The 24,046-nt window shown below is 41.7% G+C and overlaps 1 protein-coding gene across 1 annotated transcript in view; it reads right to left on the bottom strand.

Moving 5' to 3' along the window:
- DNAH11 (dynein axonemal heavy chain 11) overlaps positions 1-24,046 on the bottom strand; it is a 268,017-nt gene that overhangs the window by 100,621 nt on the left and 143,350 nt on the right. Inside the window, 8 exon segments of the mRNA XM_044293255.1 lie at positions 8,412-8,573; positions 11,663-11,805; positions 13,328-13,451; positions 16,772-16,934; positions 17,969-18,162; positions 20,234-20,395; positions 21,465-21,704; positions 21,945-22,047. Coding sequence (XP_044149190.1) covers positions 8,412-8,573; positions 11,663-11,805; positions 13,328-13,451; positions 16,772-16,934; positions 17,969-18,162; positions 20,234-20,395; positions 21,465-21,704; positions 21,945-22,047 — 1,291 coding nt within the window.

Raw genomic sequence — 24,046 nt, 5'->3', positions numbered from 1 at the left:
CCCTGCATTTTTCAACAAGATAATGCCAGACCACATTCTGCATCAATCACAACATCATGGCTGCGTAGGAGAAGGACCCGGGTACTGAAATGGCCAGTCTGCAGTCCAGATCTTTCACTTATAGAGAACATTTGGCGCATCATAAAGAGGAAGGTGCAACAAAGAAGGCCCAAGATGATTGAACAGTTAGAGGCCTGTATTAGACAAGAATGGGAGAGCATTCCTATTTCTAAACTTGAGAAACTGGTCTCCTCGGTCCCCAGACGTCTGTTGAGTGTTGTAAGAAGAAGGGGAGATGCCACACAGTGGTGAAAATGACCTTGTCCCAACTTTTTTTGGATTTGTTGACACCATGAAATTCTGATTTAACATATTTTTCCCTTAAAATGGTACATTTTCTCAGTTTAAACTTTTGTTCCGTGATTTATGTTCTATTCTGAATAAAATATTAGAAGTTGGCACCTCCACATCATTGCATTCAGTTTTTATTTACGATTTGTATAGTGTCCCAACTTTTTTGGAATCCGGTTTGTAGAACATGTCCTATTCTTGTCTGCAATAGCGGACACAAATAGGCATATTCTATTAGTGCCGGCAAAATGCGGAACGTATCAAGTGTAGGGAGCCGGTGGTCGTGTCCCCTCACTATTATAGGGTGTTCAGGTGTTATACAGTCGAGGTACGAGGATATGCGATCATCTACCATTGAGATTTTTGCATAGGCTGAGCAGTTAGGGAGAGAGCCAGGTCTGTTGCAGGGCTCTCCCTTTGGCTCCTTAGTTTTGGATCCAGTCAGTCGGATCTTCATTTTGTGTCTTCTAGTTTTCTGTACACCTTCCGTGACAAAAAGACTGAACTGAAGACATCCTGATGCATCCTGAACGGATTGCTCTCCATTCAGAATGCATGGAGATGAAACTGATCAGTTCTTTTCTGTTATAGAGCCCCTAGGACGGAACTCTATGTCGGAAAAGAAAAACGCAAGTGTGAAAGTACCCCAAGTCTACATGCACACGAACGTTGTTTGTTTCAGTGTCCGTTCTGTTTTTTTTGCGGATAGGATGTGGACCCATTCATTTCAATGAATCTTCAAAAACTGCGGACAGCACACGTATGTCCGTTCCGTAGCCCCGCCCCAAAAAAATAGAACATGTCCTATTCTTGTCCGCATTGTTACAATTGATTTGCAAAAAAAAAAACGGATGGCATGCTGAAAACATCATTTTTTTTTGCGGATCCGCAATTTGCGGACTGCAAAACACATACGGTTGTGTGCATGTAGCCTAATACTAAGTAATAGAGGAAAAGCCTGGAGTGGCAATCAGTAGTTTTCAGGTACTGTGGCAGAGCGGGAGTGGCTGCAGACGCTATGACAGAGAACCTGGGAGGGCACTGGAGTATACTGCCCCTGAGGAAACTTCAGGGGACCAGAAAGCGCAGACAAAGATGCTACAGTGGTAATCTTTCCTCATGGGAGGCTACAGGTACCCGAAGGGTCTATTGCCTATAGTCGGGAGGCCCTTTGCCCAATGGTGCAGCTAAGTGGATGTTTTTACTACAATTATTAATGTATTACGGTGTATTAAAACAGGTACCTTACCACAATGGCCAGGATTGGAGAAAAAGCGGATCCTGGTTATTTAACCCCTTAGATACTGCAGTTAATAGTGACCGCTGCATCTGAGCAGTTCGATAGAGAGAGAGGGTTTACTCTGCCCTCGGATCAGAGACTATGTGGTGCGGAGGCTCAAATAGGTTTCTATAATAGCCTGGGGCCTTGTCAAGGCTCCCAGGCATGTCAGAGTTAGCTGCTCGCAAAGTTGTGGCCGAGGCACGACCCGACAGGCAGCCTGTAAAAATCCCATAGACTGCAATAGTATTATAGTGCAGTCTATGGTACAAGCAATCAGAAGACTGCATGTACAAGTACCCTAAGAGAACTAAAAATTATAGTGAAAAAAATAAAAAATTTGTGTTTAAGAAAATAAAATAAAAAATCTAATATTATAAATTCAAATCACCCTCTTCCAAATTTCACATAAAAATAAACAAAAAAAAACATTAATAGGTATCACTACATCCAAAAAATCATTATCTATTAAAATATAAAAATGTTTTCCTGCTTGGTGAATGTCTAACGGAAAAAAAAAAAAATGTGGATTTGCCATTTTTGTTACTTTGCCCCTCCCCAAAAATTTTTACTAAAAAAGTGATCAAAAAGTCAAATGTACCCCAGAAACTCTCACACAGCTTCATAGAAGGAAACATAAAAAAAAGTTATGGGTGTCACAATATGGCAATGCAAAGAAAGTTTTATTTTTTCACATTTTTTTTTTTTTTACAAAGTAATAAAACATGATATAAATTTGGTATCCCCATGACCATACTGACCTGCAAAATAAGCTTGTCATGTCAATTGTTTTTATTAAAAACAAAACTCGAAAAATCATGGCAAAATTTTTTTTTTTCAGTTGCCAGTTTTACAGTGCCATTAAAAAATACAACTTTTTCCACTTAAAAATACGCCTTAATAAGTCTCTGTGAATGGAAAAGTAAAAACGCTATGGGCCTTGGAAAGCGGGGAGGAAAAAACTAAAATGTAAAAATGAAAATTGATACGGTTCTTAAAATGAACCTGGCATCAACTTTATGCTGTCCTCACTGAGGGCACTGGAAAAAGCAGTGACAGAAAATAGGGACCGTCTGTCCCTCATGCACTACAACTTTAAGCGGTTGCTGAGAACTTGCTGTATAATCACTGCAGCCAGGGCTGGAAAAGAATCATGGCTGCCTTAGAAGACTCCCGGTTATTAATAATCTCCTTTTCTCCCTGCTCACCTGCTGACAATTGGAAGTTTTCTCCTAGGGAGAAAATCTATAAAAATGGTCAAAAAACGGCATAAGGAATAATTTTTGTACAATGTTTTTTAATAAAAAACAAACAAATGTAGTGTGTTTTTTTTTTAAAAGCCTGTTTGTTACAACCGGCTGCCATCTGTTTATCTATAGCCATATATGTCACTGAGGAGCATGTATGGATTATAAGCCTCCACACGCCGATTAAGGCGCTTTCCATAAGGAAAGATAGTAGCCGCAAATTCTTGTCACTTTGACATTACTAAAAGTGTCTTAGCATTAAAAAGCTTGAAAGGAGTTAGACACAGTCCTAGGAGACCTTAAAGTTTCATACAAGACTTTTCAGGACTTGCGGCACATTTGATTTGGGTCGAATTATTTGGGTCTGAATTGAATTTGACAACCAAATTGTGTGAACTGGACCGGAAACGAATTTCTGAAATTTGCTCACCTCTATGGGTGAACATCTCATTGCAACAGCTTTGGCATTAAAGAGGATCCGGTACCTTTGCTCCTTAAGTTATAGTAGGCGGGTCTTCCCTTGTCCTGTTGGCGTCTCCTTCTCCTAGGCTGCAGCGCTGGCCAATCGCAGCGCACAGCTCACAACCTGGGAGAAAAAAAAATCCCAGGCTGTGAGCTCTGCGCTGCGATTAGCCAGCGCTGCAGCCTAGGAGAAGGAGACGCCCACAGGACAAGGGAAGACCCACCTACTATAACTTAAGAAGCAAAGGTACCGGAGCCTATAACGGGAGAACGGAGCGGCGCCCGGGGATAATAGTAAGTGCAGTGAGATCCCTGGGCGCCGCTCTATATGGCAGCATACTCAGTTCACATAGTTTATACAAGTGAAAGGTCCTCTTTAATAAGCAGTTGGTTCTCCACAGCCACAAGGCTTTGTTCCAGATTCTAAAAGATAGTGTCCATTCAGCCAGGGGCGTAGCTATAGGGGGCGCAGAGGTAGCAGTCGCTACCGGGCCCAGGAGCCTGAGGGGACCCTTGTGCCGCATATGAAAACACCAGTATTATAGAAAGTGCATGTTGTTCAAGTTAGATCTCTGACTGGAGGGAAGGGGTTAGGTCAAGAATTTGGCATGGGGCGGGGTGCTGTTTCAATTTCTGCCTCAGGCAGCATGAAGGCAATTTGCTTCCCTGCCCCTGGCCACAAAGCACTGAGGGAAGGGGGAACCAAGCTGAACTCTTGCACGAGGGCCCATGAGCCTATGCCTCTGCATTCAGCCATCATGACTTGTACTTCATCCCAAGGCATTTGCTGAACTTGAGACCTGGATTCAATGCAATCTCAATACTCAATCTGCACTTATGCTACATAAAAGTTTTTTATTTATTTATAGACCTGAAATTATCCTAGTGACCAACTATATATTAATGCATTTTCCGTTTTTGGTGCCGTAAGGCAAAGAAACAACGGATTTATTTTTAGAATCATCTATATAGTCATTGGCAAACTTCAGACGGGCCTGGACATGTGAGGACTTGAGCAGGGGAACCCCCCGTGCAATGCATGATTTGAAACCATGACGGCGTAGTGTTCTACCGACAGTGACCTTTGAAACTGTGGTCTCGACTCTCTTCATGTCATTGACCAGCTCCTCCCTTGTACTTCTGGGCTGAATCCTCAACTTTCTTATCATCAGTGATACCCCACGAGGTGAGATCTTGCATGGAGCCCCAGTCCGAGGGAGACTGACAGTCAATCTTTAGCCTCCAACAGTTGATCTATTTTCACCAAGCTGCTTGGCAATTGCCCCATAGCCCTTTCCAGCCTTGTGGAGGTCCACAATTTTGTCTCTGGTGTCTTTTGACAGCTTTTTGGTCTTGCCCATGGTAGTAGTTGGCGTCTGACTGACTGTGGGGTGGACAGGGGTCTTTAGAGAGCTCAGACAGGTGCTACTAAGTTAGATAAATGAGTGGCGTAGAGGTGGACTTTTTAAAGGCACGGTAACAGGTCTTTGAGAGCCAGAATTATTTCTGTTTCTCAGGTGATCAAATACCTATCTTCAGCAGTGCAAAACAAATACATTCTTTAAAAATCATACAATGTGATTTCCAGATATTTTTTTTTATTCTGTCTCTCCGAGTGGGAATGCACCTACATTGTGAATTTCAGACCCCTACATGATTTCTAAGTGGGAGAACTTGCAAAATCGCAGGGTGTTCAAATACTTCTGTTCCTCACTGTATATTACATGGTGGCTAACCTACATGGTGATTGATTATATTTATATTGCAATTGTGACTTTCTTCTCAAGTTTTCCCCACATTTTATTCAGCTTTCCAATTAACTCACTTTATCTCCAGTGGCTGGTTTCTCAGATTTGACTGAGGGTCACATGACCTATGATGTCAGCTTCTCTCCCTGCTCTGATAAAGTTCGTTTACAAGCCTGTCAAACGAGATGTCACTGTGCTGGCCACGCCCCCCCCCTGCTCTGCTCTGTCCTAGGATTCTTAACCCCTTCAGCTGCACAGACTAGCTAGCCGCAGCAGTGACAATTCTGGGCACAGGAGCTGACAGACTAGAGAGAGCACTGCACAAGAAGGTAGGGGGAAGATCCTGTGTGTATTAGCAGTGTCATTATACAGCTGGGACTTGTAGTCCTACACATACAACATGCTGCTGAGTCTCCCAGCAGGCAGACATGTCACTCAGGGCAGCTCTTGTAGCCACTCCCTTAGCAGTGCAGGGGGAGGGTCAGAGAGTGTTTTTATTGCACGTAAACAAAGGGCCATAAAAGAACCAGGGAAATGAGGACATATATATATTTTTTTGCATAAAACTTGCTTAGCTTAGTTATATATTGCTGCCCATTAGATTTTCAGTGCTATATTTTTTTTTTCATAACTGACAACCCCTTTAAATATATCTACACAGTTCTTGCAGTCTTAAGGGGGTTACTAACATTTAGGGCATGCGACTTCCTGAGCCAGTGATTGGCTGCAGAGGTCACGCAGAAGTACGGCATGTCATCAGTCCAGGAAAATAGGACTACTGCAGCATCAGTGCTGGAGTATTGGGGCATTGGACAGGTGAGTAACATTTTTTTATTTTTTATATTTGACAGATATTTACGTTTGTTAAGCTTCCAGACAAACCTTTTTACTCATTTTTATTGTTTTTTCAAAAAATGTTTTATGCACTTTACTTCTTTCCCTGTGATTCTTCTCACTACTTTTCTTCTTTCCTATTCTTTTTTATTATTCTATCGCTTTTATCTAATTTCATTAAAAAAAAATCAATATCCAAAAACAAAACAAAATGACTTTTGGTTCCTTTCCACAAACATCTGATAATGCAGCAAGAATTTTTCTATATTTTAATCAATCACGCCCACCCCATTATAGCCAGGGTGTAAGTCTTTAGTGAATAGACACAGATTGTATTATTTAGGCTTGTTAGCCAGCGTAAATTACATTTACTAACGGTCTCCAGCTTCCCCTCGTTCTCATAATGTAATGGAATGTAACATGTTGTGCTTTCCTCAGTCAACTCTTCACACTAGAGGATTATCTCTTAGAACAGCATGGAAAATGTGTTTCATCAAAAAAGTGGACCAAAAATATTTCTTAAAGTGGGCATGCAGCACGCTTCGGCTTCGGTCAAGTAAACAAACCCTGGCGGGGAGGACTGGAGTGGAGGTGCAGGAGGAGGGGAATGAAATGGGTGATTATATCTTCTTTTATTTTTTAACACAATTCCTGCCTATGGGGAGCTTTTTGAATAATCCTTTAAAGAAGATTCCCAACTGAAATGTTAAATTGCCAGTAGTAGTTTAGTAATTCTATTTATCTGACTTAAGAAAATATTGGCAATTTTCTGCTCAGTTGTGGAAGCCATGTTTTCAAACGTAACAACATCACATTGTGTACTTTGGAATTAAGGCCGCTTTCATACGAGCGATACGGACTAGGATCCGTTCAGGAAAAACTGATGGTTTTGCGCTCAAGGTCAATCAGTTTTTCTGCTATTGTATTCAGATTGTATTCAGTTTGTGTGTTTTTTCCATCCGGATTCTATCTGGATTGCATACCCAGCAACCAGTCAGTAAAAACCACATTGCATCTGGATGCATTCCATTTTTACGCAAGCCCCATTCATTTCTATGGAGCCAGAGCTATGTGAAAAACCCACAGTATGGAACATGCTGCGATTTTTCCTGAATGCAAAGATGATGCATGAAAAATGACGCTCATGTAACACAGACCCATTGAAATTAAAGGATCAGGATTCAGTTTGAATGCTATGCGTTCACAACACGCATTGTATCTGGATGGTAAACTTGCTCGGGTGAAAGAGCCTTATACTTAGTTGCTAAATTATAGTTTGGATGCCAGTTTCTGAGAAGCTCAAGGTGGTTGAACTGGTGAATTCTGGTGGGCCTGGCTGAGCATCTAATTTGTAAAGAGGTGTCCAAACTAGACAGGGGATGTCTGTGAAAACACAGATTGGGCACGTTGGATTTCAACTTGCCCAATCCTTTGCATCCACAGGAGATGAGCAACCACAGAGGAGGTTGTACCAGTTTTGGGTGTGTCCAATCAGGACTGCGTAGGAACATTCGGCAAGGATAATCCCTTCGGCAAGGATAATGGCAACTGTCAATTTACGCATGAATATTCAGGAGGAATAAAAGAGGAACAGTGCAGAGTAGAGGCATGAGTGTAGAAGCCCCAGAATTGTTGTATTACAGGGAGTCCAAGTATGACTAGAGTTTGCAAAATGGACATGATGGGAGTGAAGAATCGTCCATTTTAACCCCATAACAGTTTTTGTCTGTCCATCTTCTAACAAGCAGTGATGGCATTACAGATGACTTCACTGTAATGCCAAAAATCAATATATAAATGTGTGCAAGGGGACACCTGTACAAAGTATATAGAATTTGACCATCCAAGACTGGACAGGTTATCGTTTGGGGCTTCTTCAGGAGTAAAAGAAAAAGTCTGTTGTTTGGTAACCAAGAGAAAAGACCATGCTTGTTAATGATTACATTTTCTTTTAAAGAGGTTGTTAAAGAATAAATTTAAAAAAAAACATTTCTTTCTCCAGAAAGTGCCACACGTCTGGTATTGCACCTCACTCCAATTCAATTAAAAAGGGATGAGCTGAGGTACCAGTAGTCCATGGACAGACCTGGCACTGTTCTGGAATAGAAAAGAAGATGCATTTTTAAAACCTGGACTACAATTTCAAAATCCTGAGAAGCTTCTGTAGAGATCTGTCAACACCGGAAGGTACCTGTATCCGTTGCAATGTATGTACTACAGTCCTGCCCCCAATGAATTGCTCAGCAGTGTAAACAGTGGGGTCAACACAGCAGTATATTGATTTTTTTTATTTATTTAAACATATTTTAATTCATTGTTATACACCCGAAAATATTTTTATGTTAAAATTGAAGAACCCGGTTCGGATTTCAGCACCGCTCATACCACTGAAAACAAACCGCATTAAATATACTTTTGACGCTTCTTAAAAGTGAACGCGATTTGGGAGTTCACATTTCACCGATCTACTGTTCAGTAAGAATTCCTTACCTCAATACTCTCTGTGTCTTGAATGAACCTCCTGCTGACAGACTGCAAGGCCTCCTGTGGCCACTCATGGAACCAATCAATAGCCGTGCAGTTAACTATAGCTGGGAACTTCCGAGCTCGAACACGCAGGGTGGAACCAACTGGAGAGAAACATAAAATGACCTGAAAAAGGAAGAAGAGGGAATGTTAAGTAACAATGACAAGACACACTCAACCACTCAGCAATGCTAAGTAATAGGAATGCATTGTTACCGTGATTGACATACTTCAGATTTCCAAGAGAATGTGTAATTTATTTCCAACTGAATGTATGTTATATTGTATGTAGCAGTATTTTATTTATTGTTGTGAATTAGAGATTACAATGATTGAGCGTAATAACTACGAAATACTGGAAACATTCCTACCAATCACTATTTTGCAATCTGTTTTGCTATATATTTACATAGTTTTTTTATGAATTTTAGAATAGAAATACATTTTTAATTGTTTGCTCTCCAATTTTAGTATGTACTATGTGAACTGATGACCTATGAGTTTCATAAAAGCGACCTGTTTTTGAAACAAAGCCAGACACTACTTCTAAAACCCATTACCAGGGATTGCTGTGGCCAGCCGTACATTTCTCCTGTAACAAAAGCAGCTGCAGGGGCAATGTAGTGTTACACTAAACCCATCCATATAAAGCAGCGTTCCTCCAACCTGTGGCTCTCCAGCTGTTGCAAAATCACAAATTCCAGCATCTGCCTGTGGCTGTCAGGGTATGCTGTGAGCTATACTTTTGGGAGAGCTGGATAGCCACAGGTTGGAGAACACTGCAATAGAGAATATGGAATTGTTGGTATATTTGAATGGCTAAAGCCTCCATTTTCCAACTGTAGACGTCCAAAACATGGAGAAGATGAGCTGGTGCTCCATATGTAATTTTCTGCAAGTCAAGATATTTGTTACAATGGCGGCTCATGGCCGCTGCTGTCTTGCGCACTGGCGTCGGTTTCCCGTTATTTGGGCTATGTTAGGGCTATTGTTTATTGTATATCACCTCAATTCTGGTACTGAAAGGGTTCATCTTCCTTTGCTCTGTCAGCTGCTCCGAGACGGTTTCCAATTGCTCATCAGCATGGGCTATATAAGCTCTTCTGTTTGTTCCATTCATTGCCTCAGCAATAGGTCGCTACAGACCTTGCTATGTCTCTCTAGCTTGCTACAGCCTGTTAATGAACTACTTTTTCTGACTATGTACCGACCTCTGCCTGATGCCTGGATCATGACCTTCTGCTGCATGACCTGACTTGTAACTGTTCACTGTCTTGATCCTGTGCTGCCTGCCCCAACCTTCATGAATTTGCACAAACTCTGCGAGTTTCCTGACTATGAGTTTGCTTGTTCCCTTCATGCTGCGCACCGGTGTCTCTGATCCCTGTAGTTAGGCAGCCAACCACACTGGGACTAATCAAAGAGATAGCAGCCGGGTGGCTCCCCTGCAGAATAAACCAGATCCCTGTATAGGAATTAAAGGGTGAAGACCAGGGTAACACCTTTAGGACTAGCCCTAAGTCAAATCAGTTGGTTGGCACAATGGGACCACAGCCACTGCCATAAAAATATTATTGTGAGCTAATCATTTTTCTAATCTCTGTTGTAATGTTCCTTGTTGCCAATAATCTATGCCTTTCCTTGCAGTGCCTTTTGGGGACAAATAGCCTTATTTACTGGGCTTATTGGGCTGCCAACTGTGATCTGCATTCTGTAATGCTTATTTAATGTTATTTGAAGCCAGGAAAGGTTCCCATGTTTTGTATTCCTCATATTTTCTGGTATTAAGTGGCATTAATGACAAGTAGAAACACAACCTTAGCTGCCTCGGTCTCTGACAAATTGAACACTTAATCCTGTGTTACTCTAAGACACTGAATCATCAGGCTGACTCTTTACGTGAGACGTTTTGATGAATCAACCACACAGGATTAAGAGACACTTTCTGACTTGAGATAAAATGACTAATTTCATAAATCAAGGTATGATGGTGCTTACAATGTCAGGCTGCCACCTGTGCACAATATGATACTACGACAATACGATTAATGAACTGAATGAATAGTTATCTATGTGGCAAAAATGCTGTTTTAGTACTTCTGCATTAAGGTAGAGTAGGTATGTGTTGATCAATGCCCAGGCAAGTGGCAACTTTACTTTGCTGCTACAAGTTACACTACAGGCTCACAGGTACACAGTCATGCCTGGTTCTGTGTTTTCAATGACAAGACAGGAGAAATCCACTGCAGACACCTCGCTTATTGGCTGCCAGAATAAAAGGATCAGGTGTTGAAATTCAACTTGCCCAAACCTTCTTTCATTATCATCTGTTGGGAGAGAGGCCAACAGATTCATATACTTTAGATCAGTGGTAGCGAACCTATGGCATGGGTGCCAGAGGCGGCACTTAGAGCCCTCTCTGTGGGCACCCGCACCCTAGAAAAAGTCTATGGTGCACCAATATGCCTTAGACTTTCCCTGCCATCATCAGCGCAGGACACACTATGAACAGCACAGGCAGCGCACTGAATGTAGGCAGGTTATTATAGATAACTGATAAAGTACATGGAAGATATACTATACTGGACTGTAGCATTTAGGGTAAATTGCCGTGTTGGTAATTTGCAATAAATAAGTGGGTTTTGGGTTGCAGTTTAGGCACTCAGTCTCTAAAAGGTTCGCCATCACTGCTTTAGATAATCAAACGGCCCTGCATAAAATTGGCGTGTTTGGACGACGATAATCTAATATGTATGGAGGCCTTAAAGGGAACCTGTCGCAATTGAAATGTGATGTAAGCTACAGGCACCATGTTATAGAGAAGAAGCTGAGTAGATTGGTATATGGTTCTATGCAGCTATCTCTACATACACAGTCATCGAGGGAAGGCTGTCAATCACTGATAGGACCGCCTCCGTGACTTCAAAGCCCAGAATGAGCAGGAATTTTAATGAATAAAATACAGATTATGCTGAATCTTTTCCCACAAAACTATACATCAATCTGCTCAGCTCTTCCTGCTGCCTCCAGCTCAGACACCACGTGAATGGGACAGGTTCCCTTTAAGATGATAAGTTACAGATAAGTTCCTTACATATGTATCCTATTCTAAGTGTTTAACGTGTACACAGTCTATATAACGTAGAGTTACATCACAGTTATTACATCTACTACAAATTACTCAAGAAATCAACAACATAAAATCCCAGTCTTACTTTAAGCTGAAGCCTAACTCTCTCCAGGAAGAACTTCCAGCAATTTTCTTTGGAGTCTTCCAATCCAAGTCCTCGCACCTCATTCCGAATACCAGATACAATGGTGTCCACTTCTTCTTCACTGAACAGGTCAGGGACCTCTCCTGAAAGATTTGTATTTATTTACCACTGATAATAAGAAATTAAACCTTCCATGGTCTGTATGAAAATCTTTGCACATGGCGCATACAGAAAAGTAGTTAACCCTTACAAATTCTAATAATACTTTTGATTGGACCATTTATGCAGAACAGTTTTTGTTGTTCAGAGTACAGCACAGCCTTTCCCAGCTGGGTATCATCACTGCTGTCTATTACGGGGGCTCTCGGTGTGCACTGTAATGGTAGCTACAAGCATAGATTTCATCTCCATAGTTGTCATGCCAATAGGTACCATTATACCCGATAAACAGCGACCACAGTGCCTAATGGGGAGCTGAAAAGAAAGTACTGGTTTAGTGGAGTCACAGCAGGTACTTTAATACTTCACTGAAGTCAGTGATTACCTGAAAAAAGGTTATGTGGGCAAAGGTTTAAAATTTATATCAGGAAGTATTACTTTACTGAGAGAGTAGTGGATGCATGGAATAGCCTTCCTGCAGAAGTGGCAGCTGCAAATACAGTGGAGGAGTTTAAGCATGCATGGGATAGGCATAAGGCCATCCTTCATATAAGATAGGGCCAGGGGGTATCCATAGTATTCAGTATATTGGGCAGACTAGATGGGCCAAATGGTTCTTATCTGCCGACACATTCTATGTTTCTATGTTTACTGTCTCTGATTCCAAAGAAACAGTGAAATTAGTGCAAATTAAAGGGGAACCCAGCTAAAATGATCTTCCAGCATGTACTTGGTACATATCATAAGATCACATTGATGAGACAACAGGTGAAGTACCAGTGCAGGTGCAACGCTCAGGGGATTTATTCGCTGGAATTCCGGGACACAACCTTCTAAGCAAAGCACCAATTTACATCCAGTGATGGAAATCCCTTGGCCGTACCATAGGAAACTCCTTTTGGGTGTTTCCAGCTCATGTATGCTACTCATCCTTTGACATGTATCTATAACTGGTTGTAATAGTGCTGTGGGTGGATTTCCCTTTCATGTAAAGCTATTATTTGAAATGTTATGCAATGCTGTATAATAATTTATCCATGTGAAACTATCAAATGATGTTTAAAGAAGCAAAGCTTTAACTGATATAAGGAAATTGCATTATCAGCAATTCTGGTCAAACAAGGGGTGTTGCAGTGAGCAGGTTGGTGTCCTGACAGCCCCTGTGAGAAGTCAATTACACAGACATCAGCAAACCCTGTACATATTCTGCTGAGGGTGGTTACAAGGTGCAGTCCTTTCTGACCTATGGCCAGGATCACTTCCGCGAAAATTGCCAATGCAGTGCAGTAATCTAATATATTAGTTAATGTCCAAATTAGTACTTGACTTTGAAGGAAAATACGTATCAAACACATTTCTTTCACCCGCTATTTGTGTATCATGATTACAAGGTTAAGCTCCCGATGAGAACTGATTTAGCGGTGTCTCCTTTCCTAAAAGTTTATTGTAACCAGAGACAATTTATCAATGGGGAAAATCTTTCAAGAAACGTGTTGATGTAATCACCTGATGCCAACAAGTCATTAATCAGAACGAGAAAGCATTCATCTGGAACATGGGCATCTGTCAGCAAAAACACAGTGGGCATGTTCTTGGCGCCAGTCCTGATGTACAAATTGGCAAGATCCACCTGTAAAGGAAAGGAGACGATGATTTATACTTGGTGGATACGTTGATGTGAGTTAGCTAACAAATGCCTCTATGATTTTAAGGTTTTGTTAGATTGTCCACCTGCTCTGTGCTGTATTCATCATCCAAACAACTTGTACATGGGAAGAAAAGCAGGCCGTGTCATCTCTACATTAGAAGAGAAGAACCAGGGCCAGATCTCTCATCAATGAATGAAGGATGACTTTTTAAATGCCGATCATACAGAGCTACATGACCTATGGCTGACTACACGTTGCTAGTTTTTGACAGGCTTAGACAAGTCTGGTGTTTCAGCTGTTCTAAAACGGAAAGTCTCAGTATGATCTATATGACAGATGCACTCATACAAGTGCTGCAATTAAACTACAGCATTACACATATTGGCCATTTCCGTACTAGAAATACCTGTCACACCACACAGACAATAAAAGAATAACTATTACTAGTAGGGTCACCAAATCTTGAGATCAATATAGTGGGTTGTGTAATTTACAACTATTTTGTGATATTTTTGTAGCTAATAAAATGTCACCTTGACTCTATACCATCTGCATAAACTTAAAAGGGTATCGTCAAGATTTCATGTCATGGCATATCGCTAGGCTATAATAATACAAAATTAACTGGGTGTCTTGACCTTTGGGACCATCACTGATCCAGAGAACAAAGAGATAGATCTTCCTTTGTCATATCTTCTATACAGCAGTGCTCCGAGCCAACCGCCGTGCAGAGAATTGTAACCTAGACCCATTCTACTGAATTTTAGTTTACTACATAGTGGACGGTTGGGAGAGTCGCTGTGCAACAAAAATCAGTGGGGGGCCACAGAGCTTAACTATTGCAGTAAATCCTTCATACTAGAGTAACCCCAGTGATCAGTTAGTGATGGCCTACCCTAACAATATGGTAGGAAAAAGAAATGAAACATGTTCTACATTAATCTTAAAAAAGTGCGAGTTTATGTATTCTTCTCACAATGTAATAAGGACCTTGTGAAAATATTGCTTCAATAGGGAATATTAATCATGTATATCACCACATCTATACTCAGGACTCAAGTTATCCATACACGTTACATGTATGTCGGCCAGACCTGCCGATTTCAGTGGGATCAGCTGACCATCTAATGTACATAGCGGCCTCCTGACAGTGCATGTTGGGAGGAGATAAGGGTTGGGTAAGCGGGATATCAACTGCTTAATATTTCTGTTCTCTGGGAGATAAGCCAATGCCAGAGGAGTCCGGCTGCGGCTTCCTTCCCCTCTTCCTACTGGAACCACATGCGCCGTTGGCACAGTTTCCTACACAGGTTACATCATAAAATGCCCGCTCCTTCCTGGTTCATGCCCTTCCAGAGCTCTGCAAGCAGACCAATTTCAATGAGGCCTATATTATATAGTGAGAGCAGTACGTAGCACTGCATAATGCTTTTTAAGGCAAGCAAAGAACAACTTGAGGCTAAAAGTGTTCTCCAGCATGGTTGTGATCACTGGGTGGCTGCAGTGATGCTCACTGTAAAGACAAGACAACGTGGACCATCAACAACAGCCACTCTCTAACCCAGACTACCAACAGAGGCAGATCTGTACACATATTGTACCTTGGGTGCTCCATATTGTGCCATGTGTGCACCAGCATACCATGAACTGGCACAACTGGAACGATTTTTTGCAAATAATTAAAACCACATAGCTTTAGATTGTCACTATTCCCTAAATTTAGATTGATTTTCTAGAAAAGTCAGCACATAAAAATGCTTATATGCATAATAAAACTGAATGCAATACTTAGGTGCAGGAAAGAAAGGTCATTCTACACTTCTGGGACCCAATGATTGTGTACTTAACACATAATGACAATAGATTATATCTGAATGTCACAGCGCAGTTCACTGTGACGCTCTCCGTGTAGGCTGGCTGCATGCACCCGTGCAGGCTGAATTCCTGTGCAGGCTGGTTGCTTGGGGCTCCGACCTGGCTGCGGGGTCAGTGAACTCATCTGTGGGTGTTGCTATTCCCGTGTCAGTCTGTCTGCAGTTTCATGGGTTGGTAGTGCTCTGGCGAACTGGCTGTGGGTGTCTCTGTGTATGCCTGTTGCAAAGGGCAACAGTCTGTGCTGCAGTCTGTCTGTTATGGTCTGTTCTGGACTCTGGTTCTGTTGGGGTTAACCCCCCTGTTCTGTGGCTGGGTGGGGTTTCTCAGGTTGCTCGTTATGAAGCTTTAAGTTCCTGTGAGCTGTGGGGCTTGGAGTCAGTCTGTCCTGTTTCGTTTTAGGTGTAGCTCCTTGCTGCTGACCCAAGGGGTCTTACCATCTGCCAGTTTGTATGGTTCCGCCAAGTTTACAGTGTTGTATTCTGTATCTTGTTTTTGCCATGTCCTGTTCTGTCTGTACCTGCCCTGTATTATGTTATGTTATGTTCCTGGTTTGTTCCCTGTTAGCCTAGCAGTGCATATCTGCGTCTGAGAGCCTGGCAGTGCTTAACTGCTTCAGATATATCCTGTCCCATGTCTGTCCTGTTCTATGTCCGTTAGCTTAGCAGAGCTTATCTGCGTCTGTTTCTGTCCATGTCTGTATCTGCTTGTTTTATGTCTGCCTTCGGAAGAGGGTTCCTGTGTTCCCCGGAGGGGGAATGCCGTTTGCCTGTATGCCCTTCTCTGTCTCTGTGCAGCTCTTCCTGAGGCCGCCTTGCTTCTCTTGCTTGCGGCGGAGGTAACTGCTTCTGCCTTTGCTATGCCTTGCCTGTCTGTGGATCTGTATCTGAATCTGTATAGATATCGCTTTCTGACTCTGCTGGTACCATTGTTGGTATCTTCTGGTCTGCTGGACCAACTGCCACCGACTTGGTTTACGCTCTCTGGAGTCGCCCCTGGCAACTATCGTGGCTGAAGTCTATCCTCACCACCAGAGGCGCTAGTGAAGACCTGGTGTTGCTTAGTTACACCCCTCCAGAGTATTGCCAGTCAGTGGCACAGTGGGTACACACCCGCTGATTCGTTACACTGAACCTAAGGTAAGTAGTCTTTAGGAGGGCAAATCAAGGTAGTTGTGGATCTGGTTCTACATTTATACGGGCTTTGCAAAAAGATAACTGATTCTTGATTAATTTTATCTTGCTCATTGCCAATCTACACAAATAGTAGTTTGCTCATTAGAAGTATATACCCCTTTAGTAGTGCTCATTAGAAGTATATACCCCTTTTCCTTGAATTCGTAACTTAAGAGTTATGTTCCTTTGGGTTGAAAACTAAACTTAATTAGGCTGCATAGAGGCACAGCAATCATGTTAGCTGTCTGTCTTACTCTCAGATCTTGGATCCCATATCCATTTTTCAAAGTGATCTGGAACACTTCCAAAGAGCTGAGGTACGCTGCCAATTTTGACAGACTTTGTTTACCGCTGCCACCAACTCCTATCAGTAGAGCATAACCACGAGGAGCCTCCAAAATGCGACTAATACGGCATCTGAAACAAAAAAAAACGATCACCACTAAGGACAAATATATAATACTCTAGGCCATGTAAAATACTGCAATATATGCTAATGACAATGAATGACACCTTACATATCTAGCACATATGTTGCACATTTTCAGTGCGGATTCCACAGTACAATATCATTGAATTACGTTTTTCAAACCCCATTCACAAGTAGCAAATTCTAGGGCATTCTGAGGGTTTTCAAATCTATAGCCACAATTTTGAGGATTTTTTGCAGGACTTTACTATGCAGTGCAATGGTTCTGCCATCAGTGTGCAGAAAAAGTGAAATAGGAGAAATTCTGCTATGTAATCTTACGCTTGTTTCACAGTAACATTTTTTGTACAAATTTTGATCCTAAAGGGGTTGTCCAGGAATTTGATATAGATGACCTATCCTCAGGATAGGTATCAGTATCAGATTGCCGGGGGTCTGACACCCCGCACCCCGACTGATCTGCTGTTTCCTTGTATCTCCAGCACCAGAACTGCACAGCTCCATCCATTGTGTCGTGTATGAAGCTGGTAAGTGTAGCACTGTTTCCACCGAAGTGAATTGGGAGCTGTGATGCTGTTACAAACTTCATTCACTACACAATATACAGAGATGTGTAGTTCCAGCAGTGGAGCTACAAGGACACAACTGATCCAGGGGTGTGTGGGACCCCTGCCTATCTGATACTGATAGCCTATCCTCAACATCAAAACCCTGGAATACCCCTTTAAGGTATTTAAAAGCATAACCTTTCTATTTTCGATTGATCATTTTTTCTGCTTTAGTCATAAGTGTTTATCATTACATAATTTTAGACAGCCAGGTTCTAGCTATATTTTATATACAGGAACCCTCACCATCTACTACAATAGGACACACTGTTCTCCAAGCCATGCTGTCAAGTTCTCCACTGATTTCAGTAGAGACCCCATGTACAGTTTATTGACTTTTTTGCAAATTCCATTTAAATATGTTACCTTTAAAACAGTTTGTTTCACCTGACTCAAGAAGTATGGGTACTTACACATGTTGCATTGCATCTTCAAACAAAACAAGATTCATGGCTGCATTGAGCTCATTGTAGCTGTCAAGGGCTTCAACAAGTGTTTTCCTGAGGGAATCCCATCCTTGAACTGGCAAATAAACAGGAGCTCCAACACCATTTGCAAAATGGCAAAATATAAGTGGCTGTTTCAAGAAGACCTGGTCTTCTAATCCCTAGGATGAATAAAAGTAATATCTTCAATGATTGCAGAAGCTAAATCTTCTTAATAGCAGCTGAAATCCAGCACCACCGTTCCGTCCTTGCCACCTGACCGCAGTTATGATACAATGTTTGGCTGTAACAGTGACGTCCCACTTGCTGGCCTCAGAGGTGTATGGCTCTAGACCTCTGAGGCCAGTGATTGATTGACTGCAGTGGTCACGTGGGGCACACGAGAGGTTACCGATGCAGTCAAAACAATATGTAACACTTGCGGTCGGATGGAGAGGACAGATTGGCAGCGCTGGATCAGAGGGCTCTGGAAGGTGAGTTTTTTAAATTATTTTAACAGACTCCTTCATAAATGTAAACAACAACTTCAGCGTGGTTTTGTGGGCATTCATAAATAGTTGTAACATAAATTATCTTCAAATGTTGTGCTCTTATAAAGTGCAAAATTATCTACACTTGTTAAAGGGTATTCCCATGTTAGACATTTATGGCAGGTGGGATATATGGGGACCTCTGTTCTGAAAGTACGGTATGTGTGGGTTCCAGAAGTGGAATACGCCATAAATGTCTAACATGGAAATACCCCGGTAAGTTAGTAATGCACAATTTAGAAAGTGCCTTAGACCCTACACATATAGGAACATAAACATGGGTACGTTTTACTACATAGAAAACCTTAGTTCGACTTTTTGTCTACTTTTTTGGAACCTATTCTGAACTCAGCTTAGAGTTTTACATATTAGACATAGGAGATAAAGAATTACATTTTTAAAGCATACTTGTCCACTCTCCCTGATTGACTAGGAACCTGCCACAATATGGAAGAGCAGGCAAGTCTCCCACAAAGGCTGCTGACCGCCACCAGGAGAGCTTGGAGCATATACAATGTATTTTGCAGAGGAATATTAAAAAGGCTGGCAGAGCAACAATGATGTTTGGAAGATTTAAAGAGCACATTGAGTTGCAATAAAAATACTGGCTAGAACCATTTGTATCATTGTCAAATGTAATCAAGACAAATCTGTAGATTTTTTAGGGAGCTGATACTTTAGCCGAGCGCTGCCATGTGTCATTGCCTACTTGCTCTCAATGTGATGCCTGATTGGCCAATTACAATGCGCATGCTAATACAGTAGGTCTCTCGCTATATGTCTGTACCACCGGTGGCATCGTATTCTCAATGTGGCTTAAAGTTACAATGGCTCAGGTATGGCTATTGCTAACGTAACCAAGAGGGACCACACTAACAGGAGATCCAGCGCCTATATAAAGATATGGTATAACACTGAACAGCACATGGATGTACATTAAATAAAGTTCTATTCTGCTGGTATTTATGAGGGGGCGATTCTGCTCATACTGGGGCACTATATCAGGGGGCACTATATTTAATGGGACTATTGCTTATGTGGCAGTCTACTGAGGGGCACCTTTTTAACATTGATAATGGGGTCACTGGTGGACCTGTTAAGGTACTTTGGCTGAGTTTGCACAGTATTTTTCTAGATAGTCTACTTTCACACTGGCGTTTTGGCTTTCCGTTTGTGAGAATCATCATGGGCACTCACAAGCGGTCCAAAGCGGATAAGTTTTGCCCTAATGCATTCTGAATGGAAAAGGATCCGCTCAGAATGCATCAGTTCAATCTCCACTCCACATTGGAGACGGACACCAAAACGCTGCTTGATGAAACTGAGCCAAACGGATCCGTCCTGGCACACAATGTAAGTCAATAGGGATGGATCCGTTTTCACTGACACAATCTGGCACAATAGAAAACGGATCCGTCCTCCATTTACTTTCAACGTTGTTCAAGACGGAGCCGTCATGGCTATGCTAAAGATAATACAAACGGATCCGTTCTGAACGAATGCAGATAGTTGTATTATCTGAACGGATCCGTCATAGACAGATCCGCACAAAACGCAAGTGTGAAAGTAGCCTTATTCACATCTTGGATTCTTGGAAACATTTACATTTTGTAGGAAATGATGAATGAATACATCTCAGGAGGTACATTTATATGATAATTATGCCTCTACATTAACAAGCAGTAGTATTTGCGCGCCTTACTTCAAAGTACTTTCTTGCTGTGTCGTAAAGAATTTTCTTAAATAATTCTGAGTCTTTTTCTTCTACCAATTTGTCTCCATACACTCGAGATGACTCATGAAGCCAAAGCAGAACCAGATCATTTGGTTGCTTTAAACAGTCTGGAGTAGCAAACAAAATCCCCTAAAACAGAAAAAAAAAATGAACAGAAACCAAATAACTAACATTCTTATTTAGGAGAATGCCAAGATTTTATAAGTTGGCAAATCATCAATACTATGAGTGTACCCTAGGAGTGTCGCTGATTTGCATTCACGCATTTGCACTTTATTCCATAAATCACAGAGACAATAGACTGGATATTAGTATTATATGTAATGCATTTTAAAATTCCTATTCCTTTATAGTTTAAAAAGCCATGTAATCCCATTCTTCTATGAAAGCATGGTAATGTAAATCTGACTTGATCTGCAGAAAAGCACTATCTATGGGATTAAATATTTTTCCTGCACGCCCTTATAAAAGAATGCTTTCCAAGCACAGATTATAATCATATACTGTAGCTGGTGGCCTGCACCCTAATATAGTGCAAATCTGTGAATACCCTTTGTCTCATGTTTCAACCATGTGTTTTTTGCTGGGACATTTCTAGTTCCGGGACACTGGGGACTACACATCTACTAGTAAAAAAAAGCAGCTTAAAGGGTTTCTACCATCAGAATTACTGTTGTGTAGCTGACTGACATTAGCGATGTGCTAATGTGTTGTTCACTTCTATATTCGGCGTAGGCGCAGTGAGTGAATGCCGCGCTCCTGTGGCCGGCTTCCTCACTGCGCCTGCACCGACTACGTCACAGTAAGGAAGTCAGCACCAGGAGCGCGGCCTTCACTCACTGCGCCTGTGCCGAATACAGAAGTGGACGGCACAGGCGCGGGATTTCATCGACGATGCGTGGAACTTGGACATCAATCAAGAGGAGCGGGGCGGGCAGAATGGAGGACCTGGGCAGGATAAAGGATGAGTAGACTAAGCCTCTAGGTGCTGAATCTACGCCCACATAGCACCTAGAGGCTCATTAGCATAATTTAAAAGTGTGTATTTTAGCAGAACGGCCGCAGGGAAAAATGTAAAAAACACACTGTTATGCAGTGCTGACATTAGCACATCGCTATATCAGTCAGCTACATAACAGAAATTGTGATGGTAGAAACCCTTTAACAATTGTCTCAGCATAGAAAGAATGTAACGTACCTGAAAAATGTTGGAAATGTCTCTGAGGTTAAATATATAATGAAATTTGATAGCAGTTGGAAGGAAATTCTGCACCATCTTCTGGCTGAGCCCCATTGCAGCCTGAATCACGGTTGGTCCAGTTCGCAGAATTGATGGGTGGAACGAGTGTTGCTGAAAGTGGAAACTAAGGATCTTGGCAAAGATGGCTTCTAGTGCATCATTTGATGGGAAACATACAGCGAAAGTAGTGAAATGTCTCTAAAGAAAAAAAATATATAATAATTAAGAATCCATGTTACATAATAAAATTCTAAAGACGTCAATGGGTATAAACTGCAGTTTGTATCGGAAAATGTATTTTCTGTCCATTAATAATAGAGAATGTTTTTAATATTTTAGCTGACAAAGCTCATGCACGCTTTCAGTATTATAGTAGATCGTCCAGATAAACCTGAAAAGAAAGCTGTGTAAGCTAGGCTTGATTATACATGATATTACCTGCAATCGTTGGTTAATAGTAAAGCTTCCTGCAGTTGGATTCATACAAGCAACATATTGACAATTGTGAACTTCTTTAAGGGTTATTTTTTGCCGTTCATACCTGCAGTAACAGATGGGAATCACTTCTTTAACTACACGGAATATAAATATTGCCAAGTAATGTTAATATTAGCATTAACGAAAAAGTTACACAGAAATATACACTTGTATTAGTTTGTCACAGTTTTCAAGATCTCTGCTTACAGTCATTCAACAGTAACCTTCAGTGATAAAATATCTGCCCCATCAGATAAAGATCTGACCCACAAATCTAGATGTAACCTTTAATAATACTACAGTATTAACATGTACTTTATATCTCCAGGTGCGGACTTTACCAACCGACAGTCTAAGCACGTGCTTGTGGCCCCAAGAGGTCAGGGCACCCCTTGCTGGCTACAAGTGGTTAACTGAAAAAAGAACAACTAAAGGGTCAGACATGCTGCCTGTGCAACTGGTTCAGCTGCATAGAGGGGCCATTCCCAGGTGTATATTGGTAGCAGGAATGCCGAGCGGGGAGCCGCGGGGAAAAAGCTGAGCGGGCTGACAGGGCAAAGCTTAGTGGGGAGATGGAGGTGAAACTTAGCAGTATGACTGGGGCCCCCAGAAAAAACTTTGCTTGGGAACCAGGAAATGCCAAATCAGCCCCTGTATATCTCAAATGTTCACATATAAACAATATCAGATAAAAATGCTGTACTGAAATACAACAGCCTGTGACAATTAATTGTATCCAAGATGTATGTTGTACAGGTTCGCTAGATCTCTGGCTAAATTACTAATTGTCATGAGCAATAAGGAATTCTTTGCTGCCTCATCCTCACCTACCTACTAACATTGCTTGAGGCCATTGCTATGCAGCAGCCTAAGGCCACAAAAGTATATTGCAGTCCACAAAACCCAGATACGCAAAATATGTAACACGTCCAGTGTTGCATCCTTTATTTTTTTCAGGCCCATTGACTTCCTTTTGTGGACAAGCAGGGGCGTAACTACCATAGCAGCAGACCATGCGACTGCTATGGGGCCCAGGGCAAGAGGGGGCCTAGTCTTAGTTGGGATTATCTTCTCTTCTACTGGAGGTAAAAACTTGGTCAGGACTCTACCCTCTAAAGGAACAACTTTAAGCAAATCAGGTAGTGGAAAAACGGCCCAAGGGTCATTGAAAAGGGTTTAGGTAGAAACCAGTCTGTCCTGTGTGGGGGGCCTGGTTTGATCCTTGCTACGGGGCCCTTACTTCTCTATGTATGCCACTGTGGACAAGTATAGGACATGCTCTATGTTTTTGCAGAATGGCTGCAAAGATATAGAATATAAAAAATGTGAACCATGGACCCACTGAAGTCCAAGGGTCCGCAAAAAAAAAAAGAAACGGATGCAACACGGACATCACACCAAAGCCATAAAATTTTGGGAGAATTACTGTATACAATTATTTCTTATAATGTATTTCAGTACCGTATTTTCATATATTTTATCTGTACATATGGAGAACAGTATCATTAAAGGTCATATTTTAGGTCCTTTTTTTAGTTACTCCAATATATATTAATTAAAGGGATTATCCAGTAATAGATTATGATGACCCATCTTCTGCCAGGGGTCCGGATCCAAGCACTCCTGCCGATCAGCTGTTTCAGGGAACTGCCACAATCACTGGAGCTCTGGAGAGCGCAGCTGGCGCCCGGCAGCTTTCCAACCACAGCACTGTATATAGTACAGCGGCTATGCTTGGTATTGAAGCTCAGCCCTATTCACGTCAATGCGGCCTAGCTGCAACTAGGCCATTTGACCAATGTACGGTGAGGTCATATGGCCTAGAAAGAGACCATGGTGCTCAAGGAGGACTGGCCTCTTCAAAGAGACCCACGCCAATCTGATATTGATGACCTATCCTAAGGATAGATCATCAATATTAATTAGCGGATAATCCCTTTAAGTAAAAGACAAACTTGGGTTCACATACAAACTCGGCCATTAACAGTAGTGTTCCATGTGGACAAAAAGACTTGTAAAACCAGATACATTTTGTTGATGCAACTTTTGGCCACACATTTTAG

The sequence above is a fragment of the Bufo gargarizans genome, chromosome 5 (assembly GCF_014858855.1).
Source record: "Bufo gargarizans isolate SCDJY-AF-19 chromosome 5, ASM1485885v1, whole genome shotgun sequence".
Lineage (NCBI taxonomy): Eukaryota > Metazoa > Chordata > Amphibia > Anura > Bufonidae > Bufo > Bufo gargarizans.
This window is presented reverse-complemented; position numbering and strand designations above follow the sequence as displayed.